The sequence below is a fragment of the Ochotona princeps genome, chromosome 12 (assembly GCF_030435755.1).
Source record: "Ochotona princeps isolate mOchPri1 chromosome 12, mOchPri1.hap1, whole genome shotgun sequence".
NCBI classification, from domain to species: domain Eukaryota; kingdom Metazoa; phylum Chordata; class Mammalia; order Lagomorpha; family Ochotonidae; genus Ochotona; species Ochotona princeps.
The window spans coordinates 2360386-2375659 of NC_080843.1; the positions used below are offsets into that span (position 1 = coordinate 2360386).

At 42.4% G+C, this 15274-nt stretch overlaps 1 protein-coding gene across 2 annotated transcripts in view; it reads right to left on the minus strand.

The window, feature by feature from the left end:
* Positions 1-15274, minus strand: part of MYO16 (myosin XVI) — a 375466-nt gene that overhangs the window by 356612 nt on the left and 3580 nt on the right. The window contains exon 2 of one of the 2 annotated variants that reach the window (XM_058670587.1): positions 1-71. The exons of the other annotated variant lie outside the window; for it this stretch is intronic. Coding sequence (XP_058526570.1) covers positions 1-71 — 71 coding nt within the window. The remainder of the gene's footprint in view (positions 72-15274) is intronic. 2 annotated transcript variants of the gene reach the window in all.

Here is a 15274-nt window from a genome sequence, read left to right on the forward strand (position 1 = left end):
CAGGTGGAGTAGAGACCCTCCGGAAGACAGGACAGCGTGTGGGTCCGCCCCCTCTTTCAGCAGCCGAAGTACTGAGAAAGAACAGAGAAGGACAGAGTTAGGGCTCCTGTGTCTCCCAGTCCAGAGCAAATCCCCGCTGTGTAGCCTCTCCTTTGCAAATGGAATCTGGACAGCCCTGCAAGTGGCAGCCAGGGACTGGTCACCCTCTGACAGCACTCCACGCCTCCAGGAATGAGACTGTTCTTCCCTGACCACATAATGAGCTACTTACAGCCCCCAAACTAGTGAGAAATGGAACACACTTTGACGATTGAGAGTACTTTCCAGTATCCACATTTTGACATCCTTTGTTGAACAAAAAATAAAACTCAAAGAAGGAAACTGCTATGTAAGGCTCACGCAGGCATAAGGACACTGAATCTTCCTAGTTCCTTAGGACCCACTGGCTTAAGGGAATAAAGTTTACAGTTTGCACTATAACCTCCATTAGTCCCTTCAGTCCTCAGCAAAGGTTTGGCCACTCTCACAAAGCGTTACAGGCAAATTAGTAGTGCCCATAGCACACCCATTAACAAAACAAATGCGCAGCTGAAAGTTGACCAACGTTTTCATTTGAATAGCACTTCCATGAATCCATTCCTTAAATCCAAGCATCTTCTGTCTGAGGAATCTACTCCTCCCTCCCATTCACCCTACCCAGGAGCAAGGCCTGTCCTGGCTTCCTGGCGTACACAACCAGCTTGATCCTATCCAGTCCCAGAAAGCAATTCATAAAGAGAAGCATGGCCACATACATTCATTCACCCAGGGATTCTCTTTTGAGATTCTTCGGTCTGCACTCAAAGGCTGAACTTATTTCTAGCCCACATTCTGGTAATGTTTGGTAGTCATCAAACAGTCCTCAAAGGGGAAAGTTTCAGGGTCAGCTGTCACCCAACACAGGGCGCTCTGCTCCTCTGCTCCCTGGGATGTTCTGAGGCGCTCTGCTGCACATGCTGTGCGGGACAGACACACGTCCTTTCTGGCCCGAGCTCTGCCTCTTCCTGTCTGCAGACTCAGCTGCACGCATCCTTGCTGCTTCATACCTTGTTGCTGAAAAGCTCACTACACAGATTGTCCAATGGTTTACTCAGAAAAATAGGAAACTGTTTCCCCCCCAGCATTTTTTATTCTTTTAGCAAACAAGATTGTTCACTGTGAATGGACTTGCAACAGAGTGACAGCACCACAGGAGGTGGGCAGTATTATGCAACAGCAATAGTGGGCAAGGTCAGATTTCTGTGCAGGATGCTCTGTGTACCAGGCAGTGGGTTGCACACGCTAGGAATCAGGCTTCATATTCTTTGGTTTGGGAACAGACAGATGCCTGGCCACACAGAGAAAGTTCCCAATTGTACGCTTCACTTTTCTGTCAACAGAATCATAATCTAACAGAGGAGTGATTTCATGAAGTACTGTGACAATTAAATGAGACCCATCCAGGCACATGGTTAGTAAAATGCACAAGCAAACTCCATAATACCATAGCACCCACATTGTATGTTTTATTCTAAATTTCCTTTAAACTTTCTGATTACTACATGTCATTTTTTAACTAGGGACTTTAAGACATCTGATTAATAGTTATTTTATTTGAAAGCTGGGCAGACAGGCAGACAGAGTCTTCCGCTTGCTGGTCCATTCCACAAATGCCCCTACCTGCTAGAGCCGAGCCAGGCTGAGCCAGGCTGAGCCCAGGAGACAGCAATCCACCTAGGTCCCCTATGGCTGGCACGTACTCAGTGTACCGAGAGGTGACCTGCTGCCTTCCAGGGTGATGAGCAGCACGCTGGATCAGAAGTGGATTAGCTGGGATGCAACCCAGACCATCCAATGTGGGACATGGACACCCAAACTACCACTTACAACCTCTGTATCCAACGCCTACTGTAAATGTTGGATTTAAGTTTAAAACTGAAGCAATGCAAACATAGTGGCATTTTCCTGAAAGATGAGCATCTGATTTATTAGGGAAAGGGGGGTAAGGCAAAACGTAGCAGGCAAAGCAGAATGGCGGGCATCGGGGTTCAATATTGATTGCCTTTGTGCTCAACACTGTCCGCTGTGTTGTAAGCTTATACCACTGGATTTTTAACACAGAAAAGAACTGCTTCACAACTCTCCACACTGCTGGCTCTCCAGGACGGAGAAGGGTATCTCCAACCCTCAACATGCAGGAGCTCTGCCTGCCTCCAACCCCTGGACCAGTGGAAAGGACTGTCCTCCGAGACCCTCAGGCAGGCCCTCCTGCACCAGAGGCACAGAGGAGCACTGTGTCCCCCTTCCGACAGATGCACCCTGCACCCCAGCTTAGAGAGAAATGGGGGGTGTCGCTGAAACATTCTCTTTATTCTGCACAGACAGACTGTTTTTAGACTCAAATTCATTAGCACCAACACCAGGTATTCATTGATTTGTTCCCTTGTCACCATGAACAAAGGCTTCAAGAAGAAAAAAATCAACTACTAATGAAATGAGAAATCAACTACCAACAACATGTGTTTATATGTCTGTATACACACAGAGAGAACTGTAAGCTAAATTACACGACTCTGCCAATGATCTAAACCTTAAAATGTAAAAGGTACCTACGTATTAGGATAGAGTGAAGAAAATGTCATTTGTATAATAACTCATATATACAGAACAACTTTGATCCTTAAAAGAAGCATTTTTTTCACAAAAGCAACACACATTAAATATCTTTCAAAATACTTAGGGTCTAACACTGCTTAAGCATTTTAAATATAATATGTAATTCTTTCATCACATCTTACAGCACAGTTAACTATGATGAGCACTATTTTACTAACAAAACAATGGAGGCGCTGACAGGCCTTGTGGCACGCGACCCACAGGGCCCTTGTGCAGCTACAGGACTCCTCAGAGGGGAATTTGGTTGTTGTTTTTCCCATCTACCTGACAGGCAGAGGGCCAAGCAGTCAGACACACAGGTGGGACAGATCTGTCCACTAGTTCCCTCCCCCTAAGCCTGCCATGGCCAGAGCTGGGCTGAGGCTGAGGCTGGGAGCTAGGAATTCAATCCAGGCTACCCACAGGCAAGAACTCAGTTATATTAGCCATTGCTGCTGCTTTCCAGGGTCTGCATTGCTAGAAGCAGGAATCTGCAGCAGGATTCAGGAACTGTATGTACACATTGTGATGTGGTTAAGGCCGGGGGTCTTAAACCATTCAGTTAGCCATCCACTCCACGGTCTGTGTACTTAACCCGAATCTCATAGTCACAACATGAGCCGAGAGTCATTTTGGTACCCTCAAAATATCTCATGGGACATTACTCAGATTTACTTGTGAATACTTTCTCTAGAAAGACAGGGGTTCCTGGCACCCTTGTAATAACAGGATTCAGATTGCCAGTACATCAAAACAGTCTTACCACACTGCAGCTTTCTGTTGTGACAAAGTGCCCGGGAAACAGCCTCGGGACAGAGCAGTAAAGCAGAGGCGTCTGTGTACTGTGTTCCTGCCTGGCGCCATCTCGCTTGTGTACGCCTCTGGCTTCTGTCAGGGAGCCATCTGCAGGGGGTGGGGGTGGGGGCGGTGTCACACCCTGATTCTTCAAACCAAAATTCCACTCTTAGCTCTTCAGTTGTCAGCGCCAAGCTGGGACTAAAATGGCTGGGGCCTTAGGAGCCTGGGTGGCTGGCTCCCATGCTCACCAACTACAGCCAAACCCAGCATTACACTTGGTGGCGTCCCCATGATTTAGGCATGATAATTAAATAATGGAGATGATTTCGTTGGTGTGGGCAGTGAAGTGTGCGGCCAACCAGATCTCCTCTCACTCAGTCTCTCGTTGACACTGGCTCATTGTGACCACAAAAAAAGTGACATTTGAAATGAACAAAGGAACAGTAAAATAAAACGTAATGTGGGGTCTGAATTTTGTGACAGTTTTAAGTCCTGTAAGACAAATCTTTCTTTTAGAAAAATGGAAGGATAAATCCTACATAGAAAATATTAGCAACTACAGGGAATGGTGGTCAGGAAGGGTCTCACGTGTACTGGCTGGGCACTAAGGCACAGTCTGGCAATGCCCCCCTCAACCTGTCGGCCTCATGTGAGCTGGATCAGGGGAAAGCCAGGCTGCTTTGACTGTTCCTACTGGTGTATGCATAAGCCAGAGTGGGTATGCATTGGCTGGGGTTTGCCGCAGCATCAGCTGGCAGATGCTGGCACAGAAGGCTAATTCTGTCAAGCCAAACTGCAGAACCACCTGGAGAGTGAAAAATCCAGGAATGGGAGTGGGCCCAGGAAGGAAACAGTGGGCACCTCCCTCTTGAGTTGCCACTCTGACTTATTAGCCTGAGAACCAGGACTGGGGCAGGCATGGCTAGACAGAAAGTGGCACCCACCAGCATGTGTGTGGGATGGATAGTGGGGCTGTTTGGGTTGAACGAGGCTTCAATGCCCATTGACATGTATGGGATGTGGGACAGAATAGACCAGTCTGCTGTGCATACTGGCAAGCATTGAACCAATGCAAGGTACGGTCTTGGTGGGGGTTATTGTGGGTCGCTCCAACAAGGCTGCAGTTCCCACTGGTTTGCATGAGAGCTGAATGTGTGGTGGGCAGGATCTGACTGGGCTCCAACCCCCATTGGTTTGTGTAGAAGACAGGCCTGGAGACAGAACTGACCCAGCAACTGCAACTACCAGTGTGTATGATGGACTGTACCAGACCCTGTATTGGCAACCACACAGAAGAATCAGGTCTGGGATCACCTCAGATGAAGTTTCTTGGGGGATTTCCCCAACTGAATTGCTGGACTCAGAACCCCAAACATGGAGAGAACTGCAGGTTCCATGGTCTTACCATGGAGTGGATGTTTCATTGCTGGGCCTCCTCAGTGGCTTAGACGGAGCAGTGGACAGCATACCCAGGTGCACATGGAGGATATGGCAGTCCATCGGAGCCTGCAGAGGACACCTGGTACCGTAACAGAGGATGGAGGACAGAACAAATTTAACAACTACCCCAGCCAAGCATTGGCAGTGAATATCTGGGCAAACAGAGAGTTGAAGATGGACTATGTCAGCCCATGGATTCTGGAGAGATTTCACCATGCTTGGCAAGGTTGGCAGTAATTCAGAGCTGTTGAACTGTCAAAACCTCTTGAGCAGGACCCTCGGAGCTTGCCCCACATCAGGGACCCTGGGATGGCATCAGGTGGCTGTCCTCCATCCTAGGATATGGAAGCGGTTGGAAGGCTGGGTGTGGCTTCCTCCTAACCTTCCCTCTTTCCCCAGGTATAGAAAGGAAAAAAAAAGAGAGAATGTGGAATAATGGTCTCACCCACCTTCCTGTAGCCCTCGACTCTTGGCACCCTAATCAACTATGTAAAACTCATCAACAATAAAAATAATTGTCTTAAAATAAATAAATAAATACATAAATAAATAACCAAGTAATCAAACAAAAAAGAAAATATTAGCAACTAGTAAGCTTGGGGCTGGAAAGTACTTGGAGTTCTCTGTATTATTTGAGCATATTGTCTGTAAGCATATTTTTATTTCTAAATTTAAAAGCTGCAATGAATAATAAAAATCAAGTAGGTTTGTTTTTCTCGGCATGACACTGGAAACGTCAATGTGAAGACTTCTGAAAATGCGTATGCACAGAGCTGGTAGTGCTTTCAGAAATCTCAGTTTCTACCTGATCTCATTTGTATGACAGTCAGGAAGAGAAGCACAAGCAAGCGCGGGAACCCTGTTATCAACGCGACAGGAATGTCTATCCGCACAGTAATGCCGCTCACAGATCTCCCTCCCCAGGAACAATGCCAACAGCAGGACATCCAAGAAAGACATGAGGATTGTTTAAAACAGGCGTTTCTGCTTCAGATCTTTTCAATTTTTTATTGTCTCCCCCAACGTGAACTTGAAACAACTTCTTCACTCTGAATCTGTTTATAAACCATTGCTACACTAGTTTTCTACCCCCCCCAAACCAAAACTTGTATTCTGGATCTTTCTTCCCTTTTAGGATGCTGCTCAGTCCCACCTCTCCATGCTCTGCCTCAGTAGCTTTGAGTGGAATCTAACACGGCCTATTTTAAAGAAACACCACAGAGGGTAGCACTGTGGCACGGAAGGTTAAGCTGCTGCTTGCAACGCCATCATCGTACATGGGTGATGTTTAAAGAACCAGCTGTTCCATTTTTACTCTAGCTCCCTGATAATGCACCTGGGAAAGCAGTGAAACATGGCCCAACCACGTGGGGACCAGAGGAATGTCTGGGTTCCTGGCTTCAGACTAGCACAGCGTTGGTGATTATGGCCATTTGGGGAGTAGAGCAACAGATGAAATCTCAATCTCTCTCAATCTCTCTCTCTCTCTTTCTCCTTCTCCCTTCTTCTTTCTCTACCCGCAAAATAAATACAATAAAACTCTAAGAAAGAAATACTGCAGAAAATTGTGGTGTAGATAATCTCCCTCCTTTTCCCAAACATATCTCCAGGCTGACCTCTCAGCCAGGGGAGTCAGAGACAATCCTCCACTCAATGAAGAATTCAACAAGGCTGGTGCAGGGGACATGCCAGGCCTTGAGAGTAAGTCTAAGGAGTGCTCAGGGGAGGTATCTTAGGGGACCTCCAAGCAGACCACTGCACTTGTTCCCAACATCAAGGAAAATCACATGGATGTGTGGTCCAAGCCCGGAGCCCACGATGCTGGACTGAGCCGCCTTGGCTGCAGACTCTCATGGAAGAATGCCCAGCCCACCCAGATACAGACAAGACAGCCAGCTCATCTAAGCCAGCAGAGAAAGCCAAGTTCCAAAGCAAAGACAGAAAGCAGGACAAGCTGAACACTAAGCCAGGCTCTACAACAAGTACACATGTCTGTGGCCACACTGAGGTAGACACAGACAGCGGACAGGTTCTAGAAAGTGCCTCAGCCCTGCTGTAATGAAAATGACAGCATCCCAGAACTATCAAGACCACTGTTCCCCACATCAGGGCCTCTAAGTCAACGGCATGAGCTGGCAGCAATGAGCAATGTATTCCACGGAGGGAACTGAAACATTCATCTCACCAGCTTCCCCCACCCCAACCCCCTCCACCTTAATCGGAGGCCCTCATGGGTCTGCAGCCTCATCAACTTGGTAATGAATATCTAAACAAATAAGTAAATAAAATGGGGTAGTCTCAGGGAAGGGGGCCAAGTTTATTTTTGTTCCTAGAGGTAATTTGCTGTCCCCTATTTTTAGGGGAAAAAAGAATTCAACAAGCACAGGAGTATAAATGCTGTAAGTAATAATCAAATATCAATTTCACTCAAATATGTTACGTTATTATATATTGTTAAACATTAGTATTTCTTATTTTGAAAATAACCAATTTATTCCTTTGCCCATTTTTTCACCAGATGGGTTGGCTTTTATTGGTTACTAAGATACTCTGAGTCTCAATCATTTGTCAAATAAGTAGCTTGCAAATACTTTGTCACTTGTCTCTTCACTTTGACTCTTTTCTTTCCTATGCCCAAGATGCTGAGTTTGCCATAGTCCCAATAGGTCCATCTCACTATTGTTACCTCTGTTAGAGGTCTTCCCAGAAGCCATTACCTACACTATTGTTCTCAATAGTTCCCTCTATATTTTCTTCGAATATTTCTACAATCTCGGGTCTTAAATACAGGCTTTTGATCAATACTTAGTTTATTTTTTTCATTGTGAGATGTAGGGATCTAATTTTCTTCTTCCATGTATACATATCCAGTTTTACCAGCACAGCTTATTGGAAAGACTGTGCCTTCTTCAGAGGATGGTAGGGTGGCTGCAGGTGTGAGGATTAATTCCCATTCTCTGTCTGCTCCATCCATCCATGTGCCTGCCTTAAGTATTATCGTGTCATACTGTAACTTCTCAGTAGACTTTAAAACCCAGTTTCACTTTTGCTCCTTCAGAATCGCTTTCGCTATTCTGGGTGTTCTGTGATCCTTCATGAATTCGAAGATTGTGCTGTGTGATTCTGTGCTGAGTGTTACTAGTGTTTTGATTGGGATTGCACTGAATCTGTAGGTTGCTTTAGATACTATTGACACTTTAACAATGTCAATTCTTCCACTCGGAGCCAGCTGGATGATATCTTTCATCAATGTTTTGTAATTTTCATTATACTTTTCATTATATATCTTTTACTGCTTTGGTTGTATTTATCCCTAAATGTTTGACTTTTTTAATGGCTCTTGTGAATGGGATATGTCTTTTGATTTCTCTTTTAACAATTCACTATTATTGTAAAACATTTCTATTTATTCATTTTGTAATCTGCAATTTTATGGAACATGTTGATCAATTCTTGGAGCTTTTTGCAGAGTTTTAGGTTTTCCCATGTGCAATACCAGGTCATCACTCGCAAACATGGATATTTTTACTTTCTCCTAATTTTGAGGCCCTTTCTTTCTTGTCCTTACGTATTCATGGTCAGATTTTCAAAGGTACATTGAATAAGAGTGGTAAAATGGATATCCTTGACTTGATCCAGAGCTGAGGGAAACACTTTCAGCTTTATCTTCTTCAGTATGACGTCTGCTGCGGGTCTGCCATACATAATTCAGCCTTTGGCTATAATGTGAATTAAAAATATGTTATCTTAAAAACCAAAGTATTGCACCCAGCACAATAGCCTAGCATCTAAATCCTTGCCTTCCATGTGGTGGGATCAACATGGGCACCGGTCCGTGTCCTATCTGCTCCACTCCCCATCCAGCTCCCTGTTTATGGCCTGAGAAGCAAAGGGAGGATGGCCCGAAGCCGTGGGACCCTGCACCCACGTGGGAGACCCAGAGGAAGCTCCTGGCTCTTGGCTTCAGACTGGCTCAGTTCCAGTCCTGGTAGGCACTTGAGGAGTGAACCAGCAGATGGAAGGTCTTTCTCTCTGTCTCTCCTTCTTTCTGTAAAACTGCCTTTCCAATAGAAATAAATACATCTTTTTTTAAAAGAAAGTATTAAGCTAATAAGTGCGCCAAGAAAAAAAATTTCCAAGAAAACTTTTTATTTTTAATAACATTGCATATTACAAAGTTATTTGTATTTAATATGAGATGTATTAATAAACATATTATTGATGTAATATTAATTGTTAATATAATATTTATTAGTATGAATATTAATGTAAAAGTGGAGGTGGTTGATATTTGGCCATACTTATGTGTATTACCCTAAGGAAGTGCTAGAGAGAAATTGTGGTATAAAACTGAGAGTCACTGCCATTTAAAGTTCCTTTAAAATAGAAACAGGGAAAATAAATAAGCACCGTATATTCTAGTTTATTTAAGAAGATATATAAGTAAATGCCCTTTTTCACAATAAATGCATTCATCTAGCTGAAAGATGAGGCCATGGCTTACAAAACAATTCCCTATGATTCCCAGAGCTCCAAAATGCCCCAGGAGAACTCGGATCCCATGGCTCTGCCAAGCCCATGGCTACAACTTCACTTGGGGAAATGCACAGATACTTACAGGGGGAAAGACTGCACACTTTGGGAAATCTTTTAGGAAAATCTTAAATAACTCATGCCTCCCTCCCTACTCACATTGTTGAAAAAATAATACCCACATTATCCAGCACCATTTATTAAATAATTCTATCTCCTCCTTCCTGGAAGGTGCATTATTTATTATATATTCAGGCCTAACAAATGCCAATTTATTATAAGTATTAAATCATGTCCATTATTTCCACCAACCTGTGGTTAAATATTGCTCTAAGTTTTTGTCTGCTCTGTTTGAAGTGTAGCTGCTGTAGACCATTGTTGCGCATTTTCAAATCATCAAACATATTTCTGTATTATAATTATAGATCCAAGTTTCTGAAAAAAGGAGCTTACGATAGGGTATCACATAGAATAATGATATGTAGGCCCTAAGCTCTAAGAAATATTGTTAGTTTTATTATTTTGGATAAAAAAGATTTAGCTTTGTGGGAGCATTTAATATGCTGGAAGCTATAGCTTAGACCACAGCTGACTGTCAAGATAGGCTTCTGGCTATTAGATTAAAGGATGAAAGAGTTGAAAGAAAATAGGCAGGTGACGTCGCTTCAAATTAAGGGACTGACATGACATCGGGGAAGCAATGAAACACGGAACAAGAAAATGTGAAATGGCACAGCAGCTGCTGAGTCTCAGAACAAACAATCTGATAGAACACACAGAAGACAGGAAGAAATGAGCATCCACCAGCACGCCCGGCTGGAGACGACAATCAGCAAGGAGGGCAGAATGTTCCCAGGACAGTACCTCAGGCACAAAAGCCCCAATGCACATGGCTTGAGGGCATGACTAGATATGTGTGTGTGTGGGGGGGGGGGGGAGACAGAGAGAGAGATAAAGGCACCCAATGGATTACACTAAACTGGATTATTGGATTTCGTGGATTATGGTGATTCCTGATGAGCAATCAATTCAAGCTATTTCATTAGAAAACTGCTATCATTATGCAAAATGAAGTTTAGAGAATACATGTAAAAAAGAAATATGTAGAACAGGGCACAGCATGGTAGCCTAGCTGCTAAAGTCCTCGCCTTACACATGCCAGAATCCCATGTTGGCGCCCAACTGGCCTGGAAAAGCAGTCAAGGATGGCCCAAACCTTGGGGGCTTGCACCCGCATGGGACACCTGGAAGAGGCTCCTGGCTCCTGGCTTCAGATCGGCTCAGCTCTGGTCATTGCGGCCTTTTGGGTAATGAATCAACAAACAGAGGATGTTCCTCTCTGTCTCTCCTCCCCCCATATATTTGATTTTCCAATAAAAATAAATAATGATAAATCTATTCTAAAAAGAACTATGTAGAACAAAACATGATTGCATTCTATCATACAGATTCACCAGTCGGTTTATCTGTTTCATGCTAAGAAAATCCTTACCAACATGTGCAATATCCCAGTTACCTAACTCTCCTACATTTTTAGATTTGTCCAGAATGGACGGTAGGAACTACATAAACATTACATCAACCTGGAAACTACGCAAAATGTGAAGGGGCTTCATTCTGCTAAGGCAATAAAGCAAGCAGGTTTCTGATGGAGCAGCAGAATCAGAAAGGTCTTTTAGGAAGGGTATTAAAAATTGGTGTGAGCAGGGCCCGGCGTGATAGCACAGTGGTTAAAGTCCTCGCCTTGCACGTGTCGGGATCCCATATGGTCACATGTTCTAATCCTGACAGCCCTGCTTCCCATCCAGCTCCCTGTGTGTGGCCTGGGACAGCGGTTGAGGATGGCCCAAAAAAAACCTTGGGACCCTGCACCCGCATAGGAGACCTAGAAGAGCTCCTACTCCTGCCTTCGGATCGGCTCAGCTCCAGCCGTTGCACTCACTTGGGGAGTGAGCCATCGGACGGAAGCTCTTCCTCTCTGTCTCTCCTCTTCTCTCTCTGTATACTACCCTTCCAATAAAAAAAAAATAAATAGTTTTTAAAAACAGGTGTGAGCAATGAATGGAGAAGGAAATGCTGATGGTCGAAACGAAATGTGGAGGATGACTACACTTACACAAGAACAACTCACCTCACTGAAAGTCTGCCCATGAAAACACACTGTGGACTGTTAATCATGCCCTCCAATTTTCATTGGGATTTATTAAGTTAGGGCTTAGAAAATGAAGAAAGTAATGAGAAGAAGCGGCATTGCACATAGCTAGAAGAATTATTCTCTACCAGAGACCAGTGAAAAGGACAAGAAATTTATTTTAAAACATGAGTCAGCTATGTTTATATGAACCCTCCAGTTCTTGAATAGGAAGTGAGTTTGGCATTACAGAAAAATGTGGAAATCACCTGCAGTGAATATTGGCAGGCAATTTTTATTTTAACCATTGTTTAAAAGAGAAGAAAGGAAGATACAAAAAAGTAAAGGCAAGAGAGTGGTTGAGGACAGGAGTGAATGCCGACCCATGCCATAGCCCAAGCGCTCCCACCGGAATCGGAAGCACCCACAAGTATGGCTACATGCTCGCATGCTCTGTTGGACTCATCTTTTACAACACAGATCTTGATCTAATTTTCCTCTAGGAAGGAGAAATTATAAAAGGACTAATTATGTCCTCTTGATGTGTTAGGAATTTCCCAGCATAATATCATCTCAGTGTTCTAATTTGCAGGCTGAATAAGTGAGAGTTCCCCTGCTGGGACAGAGAATTGTGATCTGGTAGGCTCTGTGGCACATTTAACAGACCTGCTGGACAAACTACCCGTTATTTTGTGATTTATTTGATTATGCAATGCTTGTTCCTAAATGAATTTGAGGCAAATGACTAAAGATTTTTGAAACCAACTATATGTCAGAAGCAATATGTGGTCTTATAATAAATGTGTTCTGTCCCTCCCCCATCCACCCAGGGGAAATAGTAGGAAAATGGTAAGTTCCTTAGGACAAAATGGTAAGTTTCTTTCCATGCTTGGGATATGGTTCTGTGCATAGTAGGTACTCAGCAAATGTTCCTAAAGCATTGGTTCATCAACAGTTAAATTACTGAGTACCTGCTCCAAGATAAACACTCCATCAGATCCTTTGGATGGAAAGGTAACTCAAAACATGTAAATGAATTACTGCAGTACTGTGAGATAAGTACAATTAAGAAGCTAGCTATAAAGTATAGGAGTAAATAGAGAAGTGATTATGTCTTGAAAAAAGTTGGGAAGTCTTGTCTTTTAGAGATCATTTTTAAGCCGATTGTTGGAAGAATTAGGGACTTGCCAGATGGAAAAGTCCAGGCAGAATGTAACACAAAGTGAAAAGGCCAAAATCTAGGAATGACAGAGTGTGTTCCTAGTGTGTTTGTTTGATTGTACTGCCTTTGTTTCAGGAAGAATTTAAGGTCATTTATGTTCCAGTCTTTTCATACTGGAGTGGTTAGAGATGAGACTCAAAGATGGCAGGAAGTATATTATCAAGAGTTTTGTAATTGATGCTTGAATATGAATTTTATATAATGGAAAACGAACCCAAGAGGACTGATAATCAGATTTGTTGTGAATTTTCTGTATATTGAATGAATGAAGATAGAAATTGAAGATTAATATGTACATTTACATGATTTCATTTTTGTAAAAGGCAAAAGTGCATTTATGTGTGTTTATATATACTTGTATATACAAAGGAAAATGTTTCAAAGGATATACTTTAACTTGTTCACAGTGATAACCTCTGGGGAATGGGATTAGAGGGATGGGGATTTATGTGGCTGTCTGTATACTGGGTGGGATATTGTGCTTTTATTTCTGTATTTGAATTTTTAATAAATATGTATTATTAAAAAAACACAGATCTTGTAAACTAACAATTTAGATTATTTGGCAGAAGCCATTAGATTTGTTAAGCTGAGAAATGAGAATTTAACACAATGGAGAAATCAGCGGGACAGCACATGAAAACCAGCTCATCGACAGCAATAGCAAGTCAAAGGTATGCGGATAATCGTGGGACGCTGTGCAGGGGTGACACTCTCAGCTCTCACTGCACGGCCAGGCTCGGATTTTTTTTAACATTGCATTCCCATTCTTCCTGAATTAACTCCTACTTTCCTGCTGCAAATGCAGCAAACTGCCCTGGTGCTCACTGTGGTGGCTCAAGTTTCAGTTTAGTGTTGTATAAGCTTTTCAGTTTTAGCTTCTTTATTTCGACTGTGTTTTTATCTTTCTCATTTCAGACAGTTCAGATTTTTATATTCATTCACTGTATACAAACTGATAACTAACAATAATAAAATAGATTAGGGTTTGAGTTCAGCAATGCAGTTTTACAATGAAGACTAATTGGACAAAATATGATAATTGTAAAGATAAGTTAAAGTGTCTGTTATTCACATAGAGATTCCTGTTGGCCATTCAATTAAAATAATTATCTAAATTATTTTAATACATTATCATGATAGAATTTGGGTTTTTAAAATTATTCATATAAAGCAACATGATTAAAAAGTATGTGCCTGACATTTAAGGCAAACATGTATTATGTAGATAATTAAAATTACAACCAATAGTTGCATTATTCTGTGTTTTAATATCTATAACATATTTTTGTCATGTGTGGTAACCAAAATACCAAGTGTTACTCAGAGTTAGCAGGTTTGAAGCCCACATGAACTATGAAAATAAAATTCCATTTAAGTTCAAATGTTACATCAACAATACATGCTCTTAAAATTTATAACCTAAAGTTTAAAAAAAGTCACAGCATTTTATGGCAGCAGTTTAACCATACTGACTTTATTGGGTTGTAAGAAATATTGTGACAACGTATCTGTTAGCAACCTCTTGATAGTTTACTAACTACCATTTAACAAGTGCCTACTTGATGTCCAATTCTTACAACAAGTTTATAAGCCATTCTTTCTGTATAACCTGTGAGAAAATTGAAACTCAAAGAATATGACTTTCATGATGTCATTAAGCTATATACATGTTATGTGCAAGATCTATAATTTTTACTCTGTTGATCTTCAAGTGCTCGGTCTTTGCTAAAACGTACTTTTGTAAAATCTCTAATGAAATTATCTAATTGTGCATTTTTATGCCACAGCTCTCCAACCAACAGCCTGAAGTGAAATTTCAGAGGAAAGGAAACTCTACCAAGAAGCTGTGGCTAAACATCTCCTATCTCAACACTGAAAACAGTTCATATTTGACATTCAATCCCATGGGAGCCGTGGTTCTCCTGTGAGACAGGTCTGTACAAGAAGATGGTTTAAGTTCAAACATGTGAGCATCATGTAAGTACCAACAGCTTGTAGTCTTACATTATGATACTGAGAAAATTTGGAGGCCAATTAGTTCAATTAATTATTTCAAAAATTCCACAGAAGTGTAAGTGTAACAAGGACTACACAGAAGAGATGGCACCCTTAGAAGTAACTGTGTTACCAAAGACACGAGCCCAGGGCCAGACGTGCGCCTGTCATCACCGATTCTGCCAGTGCTATCTACTGGGAAAAAAACACTGTGGACAGTCCCCCTGACTTTGGAAAAGACAGATTTATCTTCTATTGAGATTGTGTTATCCGTATGTCTATGTTTAAGGTAGCTGCCTATTTAACCATAGACTGAGTGTGGAAACTGTCAGTCAAGAACCTTTGTTATTTGACAAGGGGCAGTGATACAATTCAACAGCAAGCAGGGAAACCAAGGTAGAAGCCTTTGAACTTGGCCTTTAGTCTTTGTAAAAATACTGCTTGTCTGCGGCAACTGCATGGGAGGCTGATGAAGTATG